The sequence below is a fragment of the Sarcophilus harrisii genome, chromosome 3 (genome assembly GCF_902635505.1).
Source record: "Sarcophilus harrisii chromosome 3, mSarHar1.11, whole genome shotgun sequence".
NCBI lineage: Eukaryota > Metazoa > Chordata > Mammalia > Dasyuromorphia > Dasyuridae > Sarcophilus > Sarcophilus harrisii.
The window spans coordinates 196,817,482-196,842,560 of NC_045428.1; the positions used below are offsets into that span (position 1 = coordinate 196,817,482).

Here is a 25,079-nt window from a genome sequence, read left to right on the forward strand (position 1 = left end):
TAAAATGCAGGAAATGGCAAACCACTGCAGTATCTTTCCCCAAGAAAATCTAAAAAAGGTCATAGAGAATTCAGTATATAACTGAAAAACAACTGAAAATTAGAGTTTTCTTTTACTCTCTCATCATGACGTTTAATAAACAGTATTTACTTCATATTTACATATTTAATGTTTTAACAATTTTTTCTAGGCCTCCAACTTCTGATATCCATCTTCATGTAGAATTTTTACTCCATAATGTGTAGTATATGCTGTGATGTAGCAAAATATTCACTTTTTGAATTAAAATTTAATGAAAATGTTTAGTATAACTGTGGCTGGGTCATCTGACTAGTTGAGCCAACTTAGGATTGCACATTTCAGGGTTATTGGTTTCAGTCACAAAGCAATAAGTGCAATGGGAAAGATAAGAAGATGATGATACCCTGGTAAGATAGCCTGGGCTGGATATTATAGAATCAAGCACTAAGCCTAACAAAGCCTCTATCTGTTCAAAATTAGAGAAGTAAACATATGGAACAAGGACTGGGGGCTGAGGCTACATAGGATCAAATTTATAAAACTAGAAAGCCCCTTAAGTCATCAAGCCAAGCTCATTACTTTATAGGTGAAAATAATGAGGTCCAGAGAGATTAAGTAACTCTCCTATATTTCATTAGGCAATAAGCAAAAGAGCAGGGACTTGAACTCAGGAACTCTGTCTTCAAATGCTGCACCATTTCCATTTTAGCACATTAATTCATCAAAATTCTCAGGAACCTACTAAAGATGCATCATCTTTTAATAAAAATAATAATTAAGATTTATTTAGCAGTTATGATGGACTAGACACTTAGGGCTTTCTGGACAAAGATTCTAGAATGGTTTGCCATTCCCTTTTCCAGATCAGATGAGGAAACTAAGACAAAGAGTATTAAGGGGCTTGCCCAGGATCATACAGTTAATTAAGTGTCTCAGATCAGATCTGAACTCAGAAAGAGGAATCTTACTGATTCCAGACCAGGCACTCTTTTCCACTGTGCCATTTACCTGCCCTTTTATTATAACAGTTCATATCTTAAGAGGATATTATATTAGGGCTTCCTGTAGCTCCCCTCCCCCCTCACTTCTTCCCATTAGCAATCAGCCATAGATCAGTTGAGCATTTAGCAAAGACATATACTCAAATGACAAAGTAACAAAACATCCTCATCCCCAGGATTCACTCTCCACAAGTACACATTGCATCCATGGGATGAGTGGAAAAAATTTCAAATACTATAGTTATGAGACAGAAATATAAGACATGTATGATCTCCTGAGATACAACTCTTGGTGCTAGAAGGTCTGGAAGTAGCTTCTTTCTTTGCAGAGTTTTTACTCAGTTCCCTTGAATATAGCATCACTGCTGAATTTCTGAGTGTGTCTTTCTCCCTAATGTGATTTTCTTCTCTACTGCCTAGGGTCACGCTTTGAAGGTGTTTCCTCCTTCAGTACCTGTCTCTATCTATTCATGGCTGTCTGGAATATGTGTTTCTGCTCAATGCTGGGTGCATTATCTTCTACTGGTCTAGTAGCTTCCCTTCAAAGTTATGAGGTCAATGTTGGAGGATGAAAGGATCAGTCATCTAACAATAAGTTAGTCAACAAGCATTTATTAAGTACTTACTGTGGGTCAGGCACAGTGTTAATTCCTGGAAATACAAATATAAACAACAACAACAAAAATAAGTAGGGATAATCTCTTCCCTCAAAGAGCTTATACTCTAAGGGGGAAGCCAACAGAGAAAGGAAAAATTGAAGAAAGAGAATATCTATTTGGTACCAGGGCATGATGGAGAACTTCAAAAGAATGCAATCTTGTAGGAAATGATATAAGTATGGTATACTGTCCTGTGTTTTGTTCATGTAGGCTAAGTGTGCCCATATGGGTTTTGCCTAGATGTGTCTTATAAGGTTGTAAGTATAATAGAATCTTTAGAGTCTCCTTCTTTTACCCTTCTCCAAAGGAGTCTGATTCTTGCCAGGAAAGAAGTAGGAGCTTGGGGTCTAAGCGCTAGCCACTCAGCTCTCCTTAGAGAGAAGGGGGACTGACTATAACAAGATTTATCTCCTTTAAATATTGTAATTCATTAAAGCAATGGTAGGCAAATTCTAGCTAAAGAGCCAGAACCAGCCCACCTCCTGTATTTATAGGACTTTCAACTTAAGAAAGGTTGTTTTTAAAAATATATTTTTAAATATTGGCCATAATTTGCTGGTCCTTAGTTGAGAGGAAATAATTTTTAGATTCAAAGGGAAGAAAAGAGAAATTACTTAGTTCTTCCCACTCCATCCCCTAGATCCTCCATCTCTCCCTGGAAGCTCCAAGGATGTAGTGTCTCTGCCACTCTGAAATTTTTGAAATTTGTCCAAGGCTTAAGCTATTTAAAATCTCCACTAGTGTAGCTAATTTGTTTGCACAGCTAATCTTGTTGTTTCCTTTTTGACTCCATCAGAGAAGTAATTCTACTTCATGAAGGGATCACATTAATAATTCATCATGTGCATTATATATCTCCATCAACTGAACTAGAGGGGAGAAGTCACATACCCTCTCCATTACATGAAAATAACAAAAAAATCCAAATCATTTATACTGACTTCTAGGCAGGATTCATTTTCAAGTATCTTGTGGTCAAATAAATTGAACAAATGTAACTAGGAAAACCAACCTACTGTTCCATTAGTTTGCTGTTTCACAACAAATTGTAACAGATCTATAAAGACTAAGTTTTGTGAGAAATTAAAGCAATCTGAATGATGTACTACTAATTTATTTTTTTAAAATTGGCTGCTTTTGACCAAAAAAGAAACAAATGTTTGGACCTGATTTATGAGCCAAGTAAGTACTCTGAAAAGTTCGTTAGTTCATCCTCTTAATTTTGTTGCTGGAAACACAAGTTTATACAGGTTATTTAAAATATGGTTATTTCTTTGAAGTCAGGAATTGATTTTTGTGATTTTTTTTCCCTATCCCCAACATTTGTTATTGTTTAGTTTCTTTGGTTTGCTGTTTCCTTCTCCAGCTCATTTTACAGATGAGGAAACTGAGGCAAACAAGGTTAAGTGACTAACCAAGGTCACACAGCTAGTCTATGAGGCCAGATTTAAACTCAGGAAGATGACTTTTCCCTACTCCAGGCCAGGTACCCTATCCCCTGCACCACCTAGGTGCTCCACTTACCACATACAAAATGCGTAATAAATGTTTTTTGATTGTTGATTGAATTATAAGATACAGCTGTTGCTAATGTTTTATGTTTTTTCTTGGTGACATTGCTTCTATATTGTTCTGATTGGTTACTATATCTTTTACTTCCATTCCCAATCCTCCATTCTCATCACACTTCATTTTCCTTCTTTCCTCTCCTCCCATTCCCTATCCTATTCATTCTATTTTAAAATTTTCATGAGTATAAAACGTGAATCTCAGAACTATATCTCATTGAAGTCATGCTTTTTTTTTTTTTCTGGATTCAACTAATTATGTTAAGTTGGATATGCCTATTGTCACATTAAGGATGATCTATCAGCTATCTTGATTTCAATTTGTTGCCTTTTTTCCATACTACTTTGTTAACAAAAGCTAAATGTTTAATTTAACCTAGTAGATTATAGAGGAAAAAAGATTTTAAGCAAAAGCAATTTATTCACTATTTTAGGAAAGATGGGAAATAGCATTTTAAAGACAGAGATTATTTAAATTTAAGTTTAATGTTTGTTTTGGAAGGGGTGATATAATCCATTCACAGAATGGAAAATTTTGAATAGTTTAGTTTACATCTTTGCTTAAGTGAGCCTCACTGTTGGCTTGGAAATATCAATTCCCCCCCACCCTACCCCAGAATCACCCATATTTGAATATGGATATAAAAACATTCTAAAACGAAGTGGAAATTGTTTAAAATTATCCAGTGTTTTTGATTATTTGCATGATGACTTATCTCCATATTGAATAGTAATTTAGAGCTGATTTAGAATGGATTATCATGGAAGAGTGTTCTCCCAAATCAGGAATCTTTTCAATCAGATTCTACCTGTAGGCAGATGGGTCAGATACTTTTGTGATTAGGTTTCAGGAATGTATCTCCTATTCTCTCAAAAGCCACCTGCATTCAACTTGCTGAAACTTTTTTTAAAATTCATTTTTCTGGCTTGAGTTCAATGGGATTGTTGAAGTCTTAAGATGTATGTAAGCCCAGGAAAGATAACACCTAAACATTAATGTCATTTTAACCTCAGGGACAATGAGATGACTAGATTGTTGCTGGGCAGCAGCCTAGAGAATTTGTGATAAAGCAAAGTGGAAGGACTACTATCAAAAATATAGAATATAGTGACAGGAGACATAATTTTTCTGAGGACTGGCCCTGCTGCCAATTCAGATTCTGTAGTCTACCATTCTCTAGAAGGCCAAGTAATTTAATTTGCCCTAGAGACATTTAACAATTTGAAAATATGAACATAACTTGAAAATTCATTTCATACAACAAAGGGCAGCAGCACCAAGGTCAGTTGCCCTACTGGCTTCTAGAAGTCCTAAAACCCAGCCAAGAAATATAGAGTATGACAGGAATTCAGCAAACATTTGGAAGGAGAGAAAAACATTATTTATACTGTGTAGTTTTCCTTATGAAGTTATTTATAATCATACCTGCTTTTAATTTTTATCATTGCTTTTGCCCTTTAGAATGAACAGAAACAGGATCAACCATGCTTTCTTTTTGAATGACCAGACATTGGAATTCCTAGAAATTCCTGCCACTCTTGGACCCCCCACTGAGCCATCAACCCCTGTCTGGATAATCACATTTGGCGTGGTATTTTGCCTTGTCATAATTGGAATCGTATTACTGGTTATGTCAGGGATTCGTCAACGAAGAAGGTAAGAAACTTAGTGAATTGCCAACTGTTTCTAAATGAAGTGAGTTGAGATAATTAAGAGGTGGATAATTTTGTTTTGCTCTATTCATGTAATTTTTAAAATACATGGGTATTTTCCAAGGTGGAGGCAGCCTGGCTAAACCTGTAGAAAAATGATGATACTGAAATCATTACAATACAGTTCCTAGTTACATATAAAAATGCAAAAGTCATTTTAAAGTCTCTGATCTTACTTCATGTCCTAATTATCAGAACACTGGGGTGTCCTGAAAGAACTGATACCACTGATGCAAGTCCTTTTCAGGTCTGCTCATTTACTTTTGGGGTCTACCTTCACCCAACTCTCACCTGTGATTTCAAGAAGCTGTAGCACACACAGCAGTCACACCCTGGTAAAACTGTCTCAATACACAGGCAAAATGAGGTGGAAGGCAACTGGCAGGGCTCAAACCCATTGGGAGAGGGACGTCTGCCTAACCACATGAAGACTTCTCCTGGTAGAATGGGAAAATGAGAACAATTTGTTCCAAAGCCATAAAGGAAGCTAATGATGGTCAGACATTGAAGATGCCAAAGTCATTCATTGCATTCCAGGCCATCATAAGTCATCTTGACTTTTGTCTTGACATTGAACTTTGATGACTCAGCAAAAGAAAATGAGGTTGACTATTTTGCCACAACATCACCTGTGATGCCATTGATCCTCTTCGAAAATGAAGTATGAATAACAACAATCTACATAATGTTCCTAATAATTTTTAAAGGATATGGAGGCATTATAACTTACAATGTTATTATATAAATAAGGACTATTGCCAAGTATGAGAGTAAGGAGGAGGAATATATATTACAGAGAGTAAGAGTGAGAAAATTTTATATTAGTGCAGTTGAAGGGGGAAAATTATACAGTGGGAGTGGGAAAGAGGAGAAACACACAGCTATCTTCTTCATCTGACTCTTTATGTGAGTTTTGTTAAGATCTAACCAGGCTCAGAGTTTCTACACTGGAAAAAGAGGAAATGGATCTGATGTTTCTATTCATGGAAGATCCCTAATAGTCTGGTTTATTGCTAATTGTGTGGAAAGAGTCAGGAAAGTGGTCTGAAATGGTCAGATTGTAAAATAGAGATTCTTATATATACAAAGTCTTCAGTGTCCTCATCTCAACCCGAATGTCTACCCTAGACCCTAGAAATGTTGTTCTAGGACTACTGCCATCATGCTGTTCCCTTGCCACCAAAAGCTTATTGTCTTCTCTCTCTCTGTCTCTCTGTCTCTGTCTCTTTTTGTTTCTCTCTCTGTTTCTTTCCCCCCTCTGGAAGTTACCTATCCTATAGAACCCATTGTTGATATGATACTTGTGGACTGGCTATCAGTCAGAAGACTCCAAATAGCCTATTATGTGGATATTACTATCCATATCCATCAACTTTTAAAACAGAAGTTCTTAATCTTTTTTGGTCATAGGCCCGTCTCAGAATTGTTTTAAATGCGTAAAGTATATAAAATTATACTGAAACAAATTATATTGAAATAGTTACACAAATATATATACATATATGTATATACATGTGTGTGTGTGTGTGTGTGTGTGTGTGTGTGAAACATGGGAACTTAAATTCTGGGGAGAGGAAAGAATATGAGCTGATAATCTAAAAGTTCAATGATGCTGTTTGAAATGGACCTAGTCTAACTGTTTCTAGATGAGAAAGTATTCACTGGACAGCATGAATCTAAGTGTGTGACATGCATGACTACTTGCAAGCTTTTAAGGTTATTTTTTGTTTTGCTCCCCAGATTACAACTTTATAGCACTGACTGTGGGGTTGTATAACAGCTGGCAACTGATGATTGGTAGGGTTTAAATCTGTTTATATGCTATAGCACATGCCCCCCTGAGTTCCATTTTCTGCTTGAATGTTGGCTCTGTTGTCAGCAATTCAAACCTTGGACTATTGACAAAGGAGGAGAGCCATAATCACACCGGAGTATGTAGGGTCATTGACTTCTTTGGGGACTTCCAGATGCTGACTATATATATCCATCTTACCCTATCCCACCTCAGTTCCTTAGATGTTTATGTGCCCCAGAATTATTTCTGGGCTCTTACTGATACATAATTTCCACAAATGAGACCCTAGAGAATGGAATCTTAGGAAGTAAGATTAAACATTACCATCAAATTTATTTTTAAATTGAAAATGTTCTCTTTCAAAGCCCACATCTGGTATTCAGCACATTTGGAAAGTAGATGGTTGAATGCACCATAGAGCATAGAATACAGATTGTAAAACATTAGTATTACAAAAAATCTTTGAGAATATTTTACCCAATCATTTCAGTTTACAAATAATGAAAATGAGGATCAAAGAGAAAGCACCTTGCCCAATATCACACAGGACATCAGTGACTAAATTAAGACTGGAAACAATCTCATAATTTATATCAATTACTTTCAAATGCTCTTTAGTACTCATCTATATGATGCATATTATAAGGAAATAATCTGCATTTTTAGCCAATATTGAACTTTTTATGCTTTCTCAGTTGATAAATTTCAAAAAATGAAATTAATGTGACTTTTCTAGTTCTAGGATAAAATTTCAAAATTACAGCATGGAAATGGATTGATTGGTGTTTTTAATGACTGTGATATAATAAAAATAGCATAGTGTAGAAATTTATTTTTCTTTTAATTAATTTATTTAAAACTAAATACAAAAAAAAAGACAGAAAAAGAAAAAAAAAAAGACAAAACAAAATATTGTTTTGTGTCCAGCAAAATATTAGGGAAGATTCAAAATATTTAACAATAAATTTCAGGAAAGGTATACATTATACTCATGACTGCCCATCTTTTCTTTGCTTCCTTGAAGGTTATTTTGTTCTCTGCTGTGCATTTTTTACTTAATTTTTTTTTCTCCTTTCATCCCCCTTCACCTTCTCCAGAAGGCTAGATACACTTAAGCATGGATATATTTATATGCATACATACACACACACACACACACACACAGATATATATATATATATATATATATATATATATATATTCATATCTACACTTCCCCACACATATACATATATCTATATACACACATATGTACATCTATATTCTTACATACATATATATATACATTAGCATTTACACATATGTAGACATGCATCTAAAACAATGTTAATATGGCTGAGATATAATGTAGATTTTTCTCAATTGAATCTTGAAATTTGACTTTGAGATCAATAATTATTAGCCCTACTTTTTTTTCTAATAAATTCTACTCTTGATCCTTGCTATTGTATTTGTTTATATCTCTTATTTTCTATTCCTGTTAACTTTGCTATTTTACTTCTACTCCTTGATTTGCCTTGTTATAACTTAACTTTCTCCCATCTATGAATTCCTCTCTTATCTTCTCCCACCCATTCTTTCCCTCCCTGGGAAGTTTATTTTATTCCCATTAATAATACATACTTTATCCTCCCTGTTTATTCCATTCCCATTAATCTACAAACCTTATCCAAGTCCCATTAATCTACTCTTCCATATTTCTCTCCTTTATCTCTTTATAAGATTATAAGGTGCTGGTATATAGTTAGTATTGCTTATTTAACCCATTCCCAATGTGAGGTTTCCAGAATTACCAGCCCTCCCCTCCTTTCCCACTTATAACTCTTTATCAAATATATCTATATCTCTCTCTATAGAGATTATATATAGCCCATAATTATATTTCTACTAAAAGCTTTTATGGAATAGTATGACCTTGGCATATATTTCAGGAATCTAGGGTCTTCTCTATGCCATGTAGAGGCATCAGAGTTGGACTTTATTAAAGGTTCAAATGACATTTTTTTGGTCCTTACCTAAGATTTCTCATGGTCTTAGAGAGATGTCTGGGCATTGATTGGTAAATGATTTGTCAATAGTCAATAGTTTTATGTATATATGTTAGAAACATGCCTTGAAGAACCCATGTTTTTCTGACTTCAAAAGTAACCTTATGTCTGCCTACATGACAGGATTCAGCCACTCAAATGGGTCTGTAATTTCATAGATGTAGATATTCCCTTCAACAATGCAGTTCACAGCCTTTTAGTGCCTAAATATAGGTGTTATTCTTGTCCATGATCTCCTATAATAAGTTAGTCAAGAAAGTCCTTCCTCAATTTTGCTTGATATCTCAAGGGTTCCAATGGAGCACATTGGCTATTAACTGGTGAGCCTCACCCTCAAGACATAAACAGCCCATCTTCTTTTCCTATCATGCCTTATTTATGATCTTCTTGATTTTAGTTCTTCTGTATTGCTTCAAATAATATTACTTTTTAAAAATGTTGACTAACTGTACTACACTGATGTTAACCCATATTACATTCAATAAACCTTTAACCTTGCATTACATAATAATCCTCTGATGTATTATTCTCTTTAAAATGTAAAGCTCTCTATTGAGGTTTTCTTGGGGTCTCTGGGAGCAGCCTTCGTTTAAGTTCAGTAATCACCACAAGTGCAGCTAGGAATTAAGGTCCAAATCCTTCATTGTCTCTTTCCAAGTCCTGTCTCCTTCCCTGGGGCTCGGCTAGTTTTCTTAGAGGCCTACCTCTCTCCTTGGTTCTGAGAGCTTGAGCTCCTGCCTGCCTTCTCTGGCTTCTGAATCTCCCTGAATCCAAAAATTTAAGCTTCAGCCTCCAGCCACCACAAAGGTGGACGATGGAATGAATCTGTCTCAGGCTCCGAGACTTCAAGTGCACTTTCTTCCTGAATCTCTGAATCTCCCTGGCTGAGGCTTCTACCTTATATGCTACATACTGAGGACAAATCAATCATTATATCACTAGGAAACCATTATTTGTTGTAGGATTAAATCAATGCTAAACTAGATTTAACCATCGTTTCCTCAATTCCACTTAGTACCTTGTTTCAAGTTCTGGCCCATAACATCTCCTCGTAGGATTAAATTAATCAAACTGAACCATGCTAAATTAGATAACTATTGTCTCTAAGAATTCCACTGACTTGGTACTTTATAAGAATCCTTTGTTTCAAGTTCAGAGTTCTGGCCCGTAACACTCTAATATCACTTATTTTTGTCCAGTTAAGACTCACCACAGTGTATCACTTACTAATCAAGAAATTAACCAACCAACATTTATTATGTTATATTACTAGGTGCCAAGGATTATGCTAAGTGTGAGGAATAGAAAGACAGTAACAGGGATAGTAGGTGGTACAATGGCTAGAATGCTGGATCTTGAAAGAGGAAAAACCTAACTTCAAATGACTAGACAATAGCTGTGTGACTCTGGACAAATCAAGTAATCCTGTTTGCCTCAGTTTCCTCATCTGAAAAATAAGCTGGAGAAGGAAATAGCAAACTGTTCTAGTATCTTTGTCAAGAAAACTCCAAATGGGGTCAATGATCCGACAACAACAAACAAACAAATATAACAGTCCTTGCTCTCAAGGAACTTACATTCTGTTGGAGAAAACAACATATACATACACTTGATGTATGTATACATTGTGGGTGAATCCTATAAAGTGGTCATATGCATTTCAGTCATACCATTTGATGTCATAATTAGGCAAAATATGGTCATTGATTTCAGCCCAATGGAGAAATAGAGTGTGAATTCAAATAATGCAACTATTTCACCAGATTTTTTTATTCATATTGAGTTCCAACAATATGTAAATATATATCTAATATATGCCAAATGAATATAAAGTAATTTGGCTTAAAATAATGAAAGAGGTCCAGATTTATGGGTAATTTAATTATGAGATTTGCTATTAATTCTTATATGTAGTTTAATATGTTAATATCTGGAAATCTTTGAAAAAGTTATCTGAAATTTTTTTTTAAAAATCAATTCTTTCCCTTTCTATCAATTTCTAGTTGTTTTTGATTGCCAGATAGTTATATGGACACAAACCTTTTCTCCTCCTCAGAGCACACCCTGCCAGAAGATAATAATTATATTTGTAATGTTGTTGTCTGTTGCCAAGGAGAAGCAAATGTAGTTTCACAAACTGGCATTACAAAATTACCAAAGGCTCAAATACAAAAAGCAGATGGGAGCTCTCCTGTTCAAACATAAAGTTTTTCAATAATTAACGAATGTAGTAAGAACAATTATGATAAAACCCTGGAGATAAATTGATTTACTATTGTTTTAGTCATATGTACTTCATGGTTTCTGTCAAGGAATATTTTTTTTCAAATGATATTTCATTAATCTATCTATGATCTCATCCCTGAGGGCATTCCCCTGCTATCTTTGCAAATTAGAATCCATTTGTACTTTCCCAATGAACTTTTGTCCACGTTTCTTTGGATCCTTTGGATCCATGATTAAAAATGGGATCCAAAAATTTTTCTCTTTGCCTTTCTAAGGAGACTATGCCAGTTACTTTTCATCTCTCTCCTCTAGGTGGCAAGGTGAAAGCAAAAAAAAAAAAAAAAAGAAGAAGAAGAGAAAAGAAAAGAAAAAAGGGCTCATATGCAAAACACACCAACACAAAAAGCAAAAAGATAAATAAAGATTAAATAGTCTAATTTATGTAGTAGATAACATTGGAAATGGGCTGGTTAAGTATAGAACCTAAGAGTCATAGGACTAGAAGCAATATATCTATAATTCGTGTAGTCCCCATGGCCAGGCAGGAGAGCACCTGCGAAGTCATGTAAATCAGATAAAACTTCAGTGGGAGAAATACCAAGTTATTCCTTGAACCTCACCTAATCCTTCATATAACAAAGTAAATTTTTCTTTTACATTCATACATCCTTCCCTTTCCCAAATGCAATTCTATAAATTATTTTCTTATTTCCTTTCATTTTGTTTTCCACAAATATCATTTTCCAATACTTTCATCATTGTCATTGTTCTCCTTTAGACTCTCCATTTTCTCCACTTTCATCTTAAATATTGAACCCTTAAATGAAAATGCCATTCCTATGCTATGATAATATATTCACAAAATATAGATAAATGTTAAGTGATCAGACTGCATGGAAGAAATGATATACTGGTCAGTTTGGGATCATCCAGAAAACTAATCCAAATAATTAAAAGAGACATTCTTTCCCTGAAATAACCAGTATTTTGGATCCTTCCAAATTTCCCAGGAATCAAGTACTTTTTGGATATCTCTCCATATCCAGTGAATACATTTAGAGATCACATAGTCCTCTATAATCTCTGACATAATAAATAGCTCTGCCTCAAGATTTCAAGTAACATTTAAAAATTTTTTTTAAAATATTTCCTCCTAATTACATGTAAAAACAATTTTAACACTTAAAAAAAGTTTTGTGTTCCAAATTCTCTTTCCCTCTATCATGTCCTTGTCCTTGAGACAGTAAGCAGTCTGATATAGGCTACATATACATATGTATGTGTATATACAATCATGTGTATGTGTTTATTTGTATATGTGTAATATATTTCTATATTAGTCATTTGGTGGGAGAAAAAAATCTCTAACCAAGAAATAAAAAACAAAAGGAAGTAAGGAAGAAAAGAGGAAAGAAAGAAAGTGAAAACATTTAAATAAATCTTGAACAAGAAAAAGATCTTAAATACATATTCTGGAATTTGTTGAGTAACTAAATCCTGGTCCCATTCCTCTTGGACTATTCTTCGGAGGAATCAATGGAGTTCCTTCAAGAGATCTTTATCAGTACTTCCCACTTAGTGAACCCTAACCTAATCTCTCTGGGGGATATTGCCTTTAAATGACTCAATAACCTTATCTCGTCAGAAGTTACAGAAGGCAATAATCAGGTCTACACAAAAGATACTCTGTTCAATTTCTTAGTTATTATTCAATCCATGAAGCTAATGAAAGAGCTTCCTGCCCCCCTTCTTTTTGTCTGGACCCAACCTTCCAAAGGGTTTTCCTAATCATTTTGGAAAGAACTCTGGAAGAAAGATTATTTCTTAGTATTTTAAAATGTTCTGAAAAGGAGGTTTTAAATGTTTTCATAATACAAAGTAGGAACTAATCTCTACTTGTAAGAAATTGCATTCAAATAGGGAATACAACAAGAGTATTAATAAGTATATATAGTGTAAATATAGAATCACCCTTATGAAGTGATTGGTCCCCTTCAACAAGGAATGATGAACAAAAACAGCAATAAAGAGAATACAAACAAAAACTGATAAATACAAGGCAGTTTTTTTGGGGGGAAGCACTAATAGCTGAGGGGAACCAGAAACAGCTTAATGCAAATAGTCATTTTTTTAACATTATGTGTAGTATTTATTTTTCATTATATAGGCTTTCTTTTTTATTATTATTATAGCTTTTTATTTACAAGTTATATGCATGGGTAACTTTACAGCATTAACAATGGCCAAATTTTTTGTTCCAATTTTTCCCCTTCTTCCTCCCATCCCTTCCCTCAGATGGCAGGTTGACCAATACATGTTAAATAGTTAAAGTATAAATTAAATACAATATAAATATACATGTCCAAACAATTATTTTGCTGTACAAAAAGAATCAGACTTTGAAATAGTATACTATTAGCCTGTGAAGGAAATCAAAAATGCAGGCGGATGAAAATAGAGGGATTGGGAATTTTATGTAATGGTTCATAGTCATCTCCCAGAGTTCTTTCGCTGGGTGTAGCTGGTTCAATTCGCAAATAGTAATTCTTGAGCAGTCTTGAAGGAAGAGAGGGATTCTATAATAGATGCAATATTTTGTCATATATTCTATAATTTTTCAACATGAAACCATATTATTAGAATGTGGGACTTTATACATGCCATTGACAAAGTCTACTTGTTTTCCTACAAGCTTTCACTCATGTAAATTCCCAGATTTTTGTAGTTTTTATTTTTATCTCCATAATTTGGAAAAAAAATTATTAACATTTGTCCCCTTGATTGTTGCTTCTGGTAAGCATTTGAGGTCCCTGGTCCTTCCCTTTAAGAACTTCCAGGCAGGACTTGGGTCTACCTTCTGGCTCAAAAATCATGATAATCCCAAATAACTCTCCAGATTGAGAGAGAATGCTTATCTCTCTGAACCACAAATTTTAGGGTATCAGGCAATTCTTAAACTTCTGTTAGGGCAGTGTATCAATATGTATTTTTTAGAGTTCACCATTCTCTTGATGGGGGACAAGACTTCTTAACAAAAACAATCCCTCCTCCCCATCAATCCCTTGGTATGTATACACTTCACATTCTAATCAAGATGCTGAGATATTTTAGATTCACCTTGATTTCTTGTGACAATGTTCTCAAATAAGTCTGAGCAAAATGTAAGTTTCACTTGGAAAATTACCTTTTAATTGTTCAGTACCCTAGTTTTTATATTGTCCCGCCCATGACAAACTTTTTCCTACATAATAATGGTTAGGCACCTCTTAACTGTTTTTTTCACTGGTCATTTAACTTCAAGAAGTCTATGGCACACTTTAAAAGAATCAGCAACAACCTCTCCAAGTGTCAGATTCTCTCTTGTTTTCTGAAGGTTAATTAAACTATATTCAGTAGTAGTTTTTCAGTACATGGTCATATTTTTTCATTTTTTGACTTCTCTTTGTGCTTTAGTACAATTGTTCCTGTTTCATTGTGGGTTTTCATGATCCTTAGGAGATTTTACCTCCCCAATCTATTAGCCATTGCAATACAGCTAACATTCATTGAAGTGTGCTCTGAAAAACTTCAACTTTCACACATTTTTCTGGCGTAATATCCATTCTTAAAAATCATAGAATTAAAAACATAAGAAAAGAGAGCAATGAGACATTTGTTATAACTAGAAATACAGAACTAACTAACAATTAACTAAAGGTAAAGAAACTAATTCAATCTGGTTTCATGTTGTCAAAGTCAAACATTTTGAGTCATCTTGGTGTTAACAGGAAATACACACACACACACACACACACACACACACACACACAACCATTTCTATTGCAGTGACAAAGCCACATGAAAATTCTTTCTTGTCCCAGAATTTGGGGACAAATTTTGTATTTGTAATTTGTATACCGCTCTAGAAGAGGGGAACTAATTAACACTCAATTTTATTTTTAGAAAGGAAAAATAATCTTAAGGAAAACAATCAGAATGACTCTAGAGATGTAATTGAGTTTTAGTATTCTTATTGAAAGCAATGCATAGTCAGTGTATGAGTCAATTTATGATAGTTTGTGCTATGAGATATGTCAGAGGACTATCTTACTCTGAAATAAACTTTGAGCTTCTTATCATTTTAAAAAGCCTTACGTTTGATGCATTTTGTGGTAGACAGCAATTTCTTAGACTTTGAACAACTATATCTAAAAGTAAAAAAATAAAAAAACAACAATGTAGGTATAATTACTGCTGACATTGCTTCAGTTGGTTCAATAGTTTCAGTAATTTTCTTCAGTGTCTTTTCTTTTTGATGATGATGATATTATTTTTATTTAAAGATGAGCAGTTTATTGTTATTATCTCATCTTGTACTTAGTCATTTTCCATTTCCTCAGGAGTCTTTCTCTTTTTTGTGAGGGGCAGGGGTAAGAAACAGAATATGAAGAGATATTTTTAATATCTTGAAGCATATATGAAATTTCATATATATAAGTTCATTCACCCAGAGACCATTTAGTCCAATCTCTTCATTTTACTGATGAGGAAACAGACTATGAAAGGTAAAGTGACTTGCTCAGTGTTACATAGATAATAAATGACAGAACTGGCAACCAATTTGATTCCAAATCCAGGGTACCTTACAGAAGAGGTCTAGATTTAGTGCCAAAAATAACTGATTCTGAATGTTAACAAAATAGAAAAAAAAACTGATTGGAATTAAGTGACATGGATTCAAATCCTTCCTTTATCACTAATGACCTATGTGATTTTAAGCAAATCACTGTCTCTCAGACAGAATCTGTTTTCTTACATGTAAAATTATAGAATTGGACTAAATGACCTATAAGATTCCTCCTATCACGTGACCCATTTTAAATATTGACTCTATTATTTACTATTTCTGTACAACCTTCCCAAATGTCAATTTTCTTATCTGTAAAATATATTTTTGTTATTATTGTTGAATTGCTTCAGTCATATCCAGCTCTTCACAATTCCTTCTTGCTGTTTTCTTGGCAAAGATACTCCAACTCATTATACAGATGAGGAGACTGAGGCAAACAAGTTATTTGCCCATGGTCATACAGCTAATAGATATCTGAGTCTGGATTTGAACTCAGGTCTTTTTGACCTCACAAGGTTTCTGGGAGAATCAAATGAGACAACATAAAGGAGGTCTTAAGTTTTCAAAGCACTATTATATAAAATGTCAGCTATTAGATACTTAAATCACGATCATAATCCATGGTGATCTAATAATTTCCTTTAAACTTTCTTATTTGTATTTAGGCCACCACTATTCTCAGTCATCCACATCACCTTTGTATCATTTCTGTTCTTTTCCCCTCATTTTCCAAATCTATTTACTTGTCAATCCTTCCACAGCATCTCCATCATCATGTTTCCTTCTCTCCACTCATATAGGACAGCATCATTATGAACAACTACAGATAGTAGTTTACTAATTAGTCTTCTTGCTTCCAATATTTTTCTCCTATGTAATCCCTCTTCCACAAACTCCCAAATAATAGCCATAAAGCTCTTTTTGACTACTATCACCATCACCACCATATTACTACTACGGTTATTATTATACTACCACCACCACTATCACTACATCATCATTACTAACACTGCTTCTACTACTGTAACTACTACTACTATCTCCACCACACCACTACTACATCACTACTATTGCTATCAGTACCACTAGCACCAGCACGGTTAATACTACTAATAACTACTATTACCATTATTCATTTTTCCCAAAGATTGATGCTTCATCTTACACTTTGAACATTTACAGACATGCTTAATAATGCAGGGGCTCAATCTCTACCTCTTGTATCCTCATCTTTGTCAGGGCATAGCTTTTTCAAAGCCTTTCCTGCCCCCTTTCCCCAAGTGTTAATCTTTTTTCCCCTCATTTTTTCTTATGCTATAGGAACTTGTGACTATGTTACATCTCCAAGCTCAATGGAGCAAGAATTATTTCATTTGTGTCTTTATATGTCTAGAAGTCTTGTAAATAGGTGCTTAAAAACTATTTGATGCTGAACTTAATTGAATCATGAAGAGATAAGGTACCTTTGTGAAACAGAGTTCATATACATGTATATTTAGGATAGGTTTGATTGTTTTAAAATTTATTATCAAGGCAAAAGGAGTGTCTATTGTTCTAAGGCCAAAATTAAATCATTTCAGCAAAATAGACATAAGATTCTCCTTTTTTTTTCCTATTAAATTTATCATAACTATAAGCTATAGCTATTTTCTTTAGAAAGTTTTTTGTCACCTGTAAAACTATAGATAACAAAAGGGAGTGTAGTTTCTTTTCATTATACTCTACTGGAAATAATGGGGATGACAATGACAATTCTCTAATACCGTTTCTTTTTTTGCTTTCCAGGTAACATAATAGTAGTATAGCTCTTGAAAATATTCCAATTTACTTCAACTCAAACAATTCGACAAAATTCAGTATAGTGAATAGAGTTCTGGACCTAGAACCAGAAACACAAGCTTAAATTTGGCCTCAGATATTTAATAACTGTGTGATTCTGACCAAGTCAATTGCTATCTGCCTCAGTTTCCTCATCGATAAAATGGGGATAATAATAGCACCTATTTCTTATGGTAATTGTGAGGATAAAATGAGATAATATTTGTAAAGCCCTTTAAAAACCTTAAAGCACTATATAAATTCTAGCTACTGTTGATATTATTATTATTTCACACACACACACACACACACACATACACACATCCTTACTGGGGAGTATAATATATCCCAACTCATAGCCTGACTTGTTTTGCCTTGCCTGAAGTACCTTTCCTCATGATATGACAAGGATACATTTCCTGGCAATGCTCCATTCTTGAACCATATTTAACCATTTAATTAACAAGTATTTATTGACCACCTCTGTATACTTAATAATACTTTTCCAGAAAAACTTTTCAAGAAGAACAAGAGAATCATTGTATTGTTTACAACATATTCATATAGATACTTGTTAGTGCCTGAATTTACATATAAGTTATCAACTCAAAAGTCTGTTTTGCTTCTAGTAAAGCACAAAGTACCTTCTGAAGGGGACAAAGGACCTCAAATTGTATATACCTTCTCCATTCCCCCTGTTATTACTACAAGAACTAGAGAAGAATTTTTAGTAAAATTCATTTGAGTGAATAAAGATCATTTCTAATTCAAAGTTCTTTTTGTATAAAACTAATCATGGAATGCTTACAAGTTTCACATATTTACCTATACTAGCAATTACAATTTGATTAATCTGAAAAAATGTCAACTCAGGGTTTTGAAGATTCCCTAGCTACACATAGTAGCATTGAGGTAATGTAGGGAATAGAATATGAGATTTGGAATCAGAAAGACCTGAATTCAAATCAGCTATTTCAGCTATAAGATCCTGGGCATGTCACTTTTCCTCTGTTTGTTTCAGTTTCAAATAGTCTAATAAAAGCACCTACTGCTCAGAGTTTGGTGATGATCAACTGAGATAATCTGTGCAACATGCTTTGCAAACCAAAAAAGTGCTATATAAATGCCAGCTAACTAGCTATACACATTTGAGGGTTTAATTATGTACCTTCATGAATAATGATGCTCTACCTGGTTACTGTCTCTATGGTTCAGTTTTTAAATTAATTCAGCAGCTTCAATTAACACAGATAAGAATGGGGGAAGGGAGAAGGAGAAGATTCTGTTAGTCAGTGAACTATACAAAATAGCAGATACTAGCACAATCTGTGACCAAGTAAATAAATGGTACTGCTGTAAAACTCTGGCCTGGCTGCACCAAATTGCTCCCTTTATTCATTAAATTGATGCTTTTTATTGAGCAAAATTAAGGAGTGATAATAATTATACACAGTTTAAAGTGTGCCCTAGAGATTACCTAATCCAACCCACTCATGAATTAGAAAACTATTGATTCAAAAATGTGAAATGACTTTTCACAAGATCGCAAGATTAGTTTGTAGTAGACCCAGGAAGAGAATTCTAATTTTCTGTATTGTTATAGTTTCCCCTACACAGTGCTATCAGTGGGAAGGCAGAAATTGTATTCTTCTCCTGGGTTGGGAAATAAAGATTGATTCTGTGGGGTTTCATTAATTTTTTTTTCAAATATTCCTCTAAATATTTGAGAACTAAAAACAAAAGTAATTCTTCAAAAACAGGTCATGGCATTTCAAAATACTTGGACTCTATAGATATCATAATTAGATTGAATGATGTTAGAAAAGGCTGTCTCAGAATTATTATAAATTTTTAACTTGTGAACACAGGTATATACAAATAGCTAATCTAAGATGCATTGGAGATGGAGAGAATCCTTAAGAATATGACATATACTACCCCATCACCACCACTACCACTAGAACAGTTAAGTGGTCCTATAGTGCACCAAGAATTGGGCCTGGATTCAGGGAGACTCATTTTCCTGAGTTCAAATTTTGCATCAGATATGAACTAGCTGTGTGATTCTGAGCAAGTCACTTAACCCTATTTGCCTCAGTTGCCTCATCTATAAAATAAGCTGGAGAAGGAAATGGCAACCATTTCAGTATCTTTGCCAAGAAAACCCAAAATGGGATCACAAATTGTTCGACACAATTGAAAATGACTGAACAATAACATGTAATGTTAGCATGAGCATTAGGAATATCAGAACAAAACTTTGAAACAGTGTTGCTTTCAAAGATCTTATATGGGAGCAGTAAAAGGGGTAGAAGATATGCTCCATTACTCCAATCATTTCATTATTCCTTTGATATTGATATTTCAACCAATAATGCATATCATGGTCTATCTAGATCCCTGCCCATCCTGTGAAAATATTATCTGTGTCTTTTCATAGGGAAAGTTGCTAGGGTCTTCTCTTAGCTCTTTTGACACCACAAGGACACTAACAGACCATAGGTTAATCCTTGCTAGACAATAAGATGAAATCTCACTGGTCTCTTGCATAGTGTCTATTCATTACTATATTACTATAATAAAGAGGTAAAGTAGCTCCACTTAATTTTGATTTTATTAATGATCTGTTCTCCTAGTGCCAAAATTTCACCATTTCACAGATTAATGGAAAATACTAAGTCAAGCTTAATAAGAATTTCATCTGAGTTTTTTCATGTACTTTTAGGAAAAGCAAAGAATCAAGAGAAACAGGTGATGTTGAAGACAAAAATGAAACAATGGTGACAATAGAAAATGGTATTCCCTGTGATACTCTGGATTTCAAGGAAGGATGTGTTAACAGAGCCTTGGTAGCAGATGATGAAAAACTCACACCACTATGAGAAGCATTTACCTCCTATTGCCCTAAAGAAACTCGAATTTTGCTGCTGACCACCTAAACATATCAAGGGATGAGAAGGTTTTGGGTTTTTTTTTTTTTTTTTTGACTATGCTTCTTCCTTTGTAAGAAATTTGGATGACCAGAACAAGTGAAGAAGAAATTGACTCTAAAAGTAGTTGATAAGGACAAGACATTAAGTAACCTATTATAAGATATACTGCTGAGAATGAAAGCTTTAACAACAGTCATACAATATGTTTTGTTATTGATTTTAAAATGTCTATTATTTGCTTATTTTCCCTCCTTTTTTTAGAAGGGCAGGACAGGAATGTGCTGATACATTTAACAACTAGCTCTTTTTAAAAATGAACATATGACATACTTTTTAAGCTTAGTCTGCATTACTAACACTATCTTCATTATTTTCTTAAGCTTATACTATTGAGGGGAAAAAAACAGTAATAATAAATAAAGTCTTGATTTGTAGCATTTGCTGATTTCCATGTATAAATACTTTTTGTGAAAATGCAATCATCAGGATGTACTAAAGTACATCCCTGCTATTGCCTCTTCCTATCTGGGTAACTGGGTGAGTCCCTCATTGGTCCTTCCTTTCCTTATTTATAAGATGAAAGAGTTAGATGAGATGACATCAAGAAACCTGTTCAACTGTAAAACTGTGCTTTTATTATTTTATTTCTTTATATGTTTAGCAGGCCTAAGGAGAATTTTAATTTGTGTGATAAAAGTGGAGAATACCAGAAGACTTGTCATAGTGAAAACTGATTCCACTGCCTAAAACACTATGCTTTTGATTTAAGTGAGCATTTTGTGCTTATGTATACTGCAGTTAGGTAAATGAGGGGGAGTTAGAAGCTTTTCTCTTATATGGGCTTGATAAAAATGAGTGTGGATGAGATAGAGAGGGGAATTTGATACCGCTAGCATGCAAATACTTCCTAATATACTTTTTGAATATGAAGTTCAAGTCATAATAACATTTCTACTATTTGACTACTTATTGCAATTTGTAAGTTTATAATATGGACATACCCCATTCAATAAAAAATGTTAAAAGCTGCATTTCTTTGCTTATGTGACTCCAGAGCTAGATGTTTTCTTCATCCTAAAAGGTGAGCCGTTAGATCCCACATCCAAATATTTTTGTTCTTAACCACAAGTCCAAGTCACAAGTTAAACTTCTTTGGAAACCTAGTGATTTCTAAACCATCTTTTCTTAGTAAATAGGTAATTTCTTTAGTCTTTTTTTATTTTTATTTATTTTTTTTTTTTTGAGGTAATTGGGCTTAGATTTGAACAGAGTTCCTCCTGACTCCAGGGCTGATACTTTATCCATTGCACCACCACTTCATTCTTATAATCATTATTACTAAATACTTAAGCATTGGTGCGATTAAGTGGCCCATTGCACAGAGAACATTTTGAGTCAAGAAGACTTGAATTTGAATATAATAAGCTATTCAGTACCCCATTATCACCTGTATTTCCTACCCTTACTACCATCCTTCAGTTGAGGAAAACATGTCTCAAGCCTGTAGATACTAGAGTAGAAGTGACACCTGTGATAATCCATGTCCTTATTTGTTGTGGTTCACTTATCTGATGGAAAGGAAGAATACTCTTTTTCAGGGAGTCTAGCCACAACTTATTATTAACGCAAAGGATAAATTGAGAGTACCTACAGCTCATGACTAGACTTCGATCAAAAAAAATTGTACTATCAGCATTTAGGATTTTCTTTAAAAGATCTTCCTTTTGAGATAGTTTAGGATAGTTATTAAAACAATGAGAAAATAAATGCCAATAAATCAGACAACTGTAATTATTGGAAATGGGGAGGGAAAGTCTGACTTTTGTTACTTCCTAGAGTAATCAAGGGGCAAATGTAATAAATACCAGAGAGTTAGGTGAACTATAATGCTGCCTAGCCTCTGAAGTGTAGAAATGTCCTAGGGATCTCCTGAACTGGTTGTACTATATGTGACCTTGCCCTGGTCAATCATTCTCTCATGATATCATGAAAATCCAACCCTGCCCAGCTCTATTCTTACTCCTCCTTTACACTTTACTCAACCTAGTTTAGAAAGTCTGTTTATATCTGGGGTATAGTTTAGAAATAGGGAAGGAAAAGGCAAACCACTTCAGTACTTTTGTCAAGAAAACCTCAAGTAAGGTCACAACGACTTGATTGAAACAACAGCATAATTTGGAAGAGAGTCAGTATGACTTAGTAAATAGAGGGGTACTCTAGGAGTCAAAACAACCCAGATTCTGGACACATATTGGACATATCCCTTAACCTTTCATTTTATCAGCAACTCTCTAAGACTATCAATTGTAGGACAGTTGAGGATCTACATCAATAAAAGTTTCCTCAAGACAGTTCTTAATATTGATGAGTTCATAGATTTAGTTCCCCCTTTTTCTGCTTACCGTCCCCAAATATTAGTTCTACTTCTAACATCTTTGCTGAGAAAAGAGTTTTCTTGAATGAAATATTTGAGAATTTACTTTCTTGGCTCTTAATATAGTCTTTCTTTTTTTTTTTAAATAATAATAGTTTGTTATTTTTTCAAAATACATGCAAAGATGCTTTTCAACATTCACCCTTGCAAAACCTTGTGTTCCAAATTTTTCTCTGTTCTTCTCTTTCCCCCTCCCCTACACAGCAAGCAATCCAATATAGGTTAAACATGTGCAATTCTTCTAAACATATTTCCATATTCATCATGCTGCCCAAGAAAAATCAAGTCAAAAAGGAAAAACAAACACAAGAAAAAAACAAGCAAACAAACAACAATAAAAATAGGTGAGAATACCATGCTTTGATCAATATTCAGTCTCCTTAGTTCCTCTGGATGTGGATGGCACTTTCCATCACAAGTCTTTTGGAATTGCCTTGAATTACCTCCTTTTTGAAAAGAGCCATGCCCATCAGAATTAATCATTATATAATCTTGCTGTTTCTGTATACAATGTTTTCTTGGTTCTACTCACTTCACTTAGCATCAGTTCATCTAAGTCTCTCCAAGCCTTTCTGAAATCATCCTGCTGATCATTTCTTATAGAACAATAATATTCCATTATCTTCATATACCATAACTTATTCAGCCATTCCCCAACTGATAGATATCCTTCTCATTTTCCAATTCTTTGCTTCTATAAAAAGAGCTACTATAAACATTTTTTGTACATATGGTTCATTTTCCCTCTGTAATGATCTCTGAGAAAAGAATATAGAATTCTGGGAATATAGAAACAGATATGAGACTGGACAAAAAGTGCCCTGGAACTCTCTTTACCTCCAACTGAGCATTTGCATGATCCTGTCAGATTTTCTGTGATATTCATTACAAAATCTCTTAAGTCAGGAGTTTGTTAATTAGCTCCACTCTCTTAGGTTGTAAGAGTTCAGTTTCCCAAGGCCTGCTGTTCTTAATACGTTCAGTAGCTTTAGAACAAAATGTTCTAACTACTATCTTATAAAGTTTCAAATGCTCCCTACCTTAAGGTGTCTTTCTGTCCTCCCCCTGATTATCATTAAAGAAGTTCAAAGGAAGAAGTCTCAAGTGAACTTTCATAGCCCGTATCTATTTAAAAGTGTGAACATTATGCTTTCATTAATAGTTTTTAGGGAATATTTAACATTTTTTTCCTTTCCCTTGCTTGTCTTAAAAATTAAATAGCTTTTCTGTATGCAGTTAGTAATATTTAATTCTTTATATATTCATTATTCAAAATGGTTGGCAGGCTGCAGGCATGCTGCCAGGAACTCCTAAGATTTTAAAGTAAATTAGGCTATGTATCAGTAAGCTATTAAGTATAACTATATAAAGATCATTCTCAATTACAGAACATAAAAGGTGCTCAAATTCCCTAATTTCTTGGATCACAGGATCCCTGATGAGACTTTGGAGATCATCTCCTCCAATATGTCAAAAGATAGTTTCTTGGTAATTATGCAATGGAAGTGGGAGTAATAACAGTAATGGGAGTCTGTTTGTTTATCTTCACTGAGACACCAAAATACATTGAATTGTCCCATTGGGAGATTAATAAGACAAAGAAGCAAGAATTGAAAGCCAAATGAGACAAAATGAAAGCTGACAAATGGCAGTATATCAGTTATTTCAAAGGACAAAAAATGTAGCTTTCCTCAAACATAAATTTAGTGAATTGAGGTATTATATATAATAGCATCTCTAAGAATCAGCCAAAATTCCCCTGAAAGGAACTCAGAATATACTTCTTTAAAAAAAAAAAAAAAAAAAAAAAGGATCCAAAGCTCATTAAAATGCTAAGATAGGCAGTGGGATATGGAGAGTCATTCAAAGCTTGAACAGCTTTATAACAAAATAAACTTTTCTATTTGTTCTTTAATATCATTTCTTTCTGATTACTCCAGAATCTTATCCCTTTAATTTCCCCTTTCATTGCCATCCTCTCCATCTTCTAAACCTTCTCTTTTGCATTCAAATATGTCCATGTCTACCCAGTTCTTGGACAGCCAAGATTTCTGGTCTTGGAAACTTCCTAGCTATGAGATTCTGGACAAATCACTTAACCCTGTTTGCCTCAGCTTCCTCATCTATAAAAATGAGTTGGAGAAGGAAATGGCAATCACTTTAGTATATTTGCCCCCCCAAAAAACCCATATGTGACAGCAAAACAACAAACAATCCTCAAAAAAAAAAAAAAAGAAAGAAAAGCTTCCTTAAC

General features: G+C 34.1%; 1 protein-coding gene across 1 annotated transcript in view; it reads left to right on the top strand.

The window, feature by feature from the left end:
- The window catches only part of CLTRN (collectrin, amino acid transport regulator), a 74,093-nt gene extending 52,677 nt beyond the window's left edge, over nucleotides 1-21,416 (top strand). The window contains exons 5-6 of the mRNA XM_003765555.2: nucleotides 4,712-4,906; nucleotides 20,184-21,416. Coding sequence (XP_003765603.1) covers nucleotides 4,712-4,906; nucleotides 20,184-20,340 — 352 coding nt within the window. The 3' untranslated portion in view covers nucleotides 20,341-21,416. The remainder of the gene's footprint in view (nucleotides 1-4,711; nucleotides 4,907-20,183) is intronic.
- Nucleotides 21,417-25,079: the final 3,663 nt, after the last annotated feature.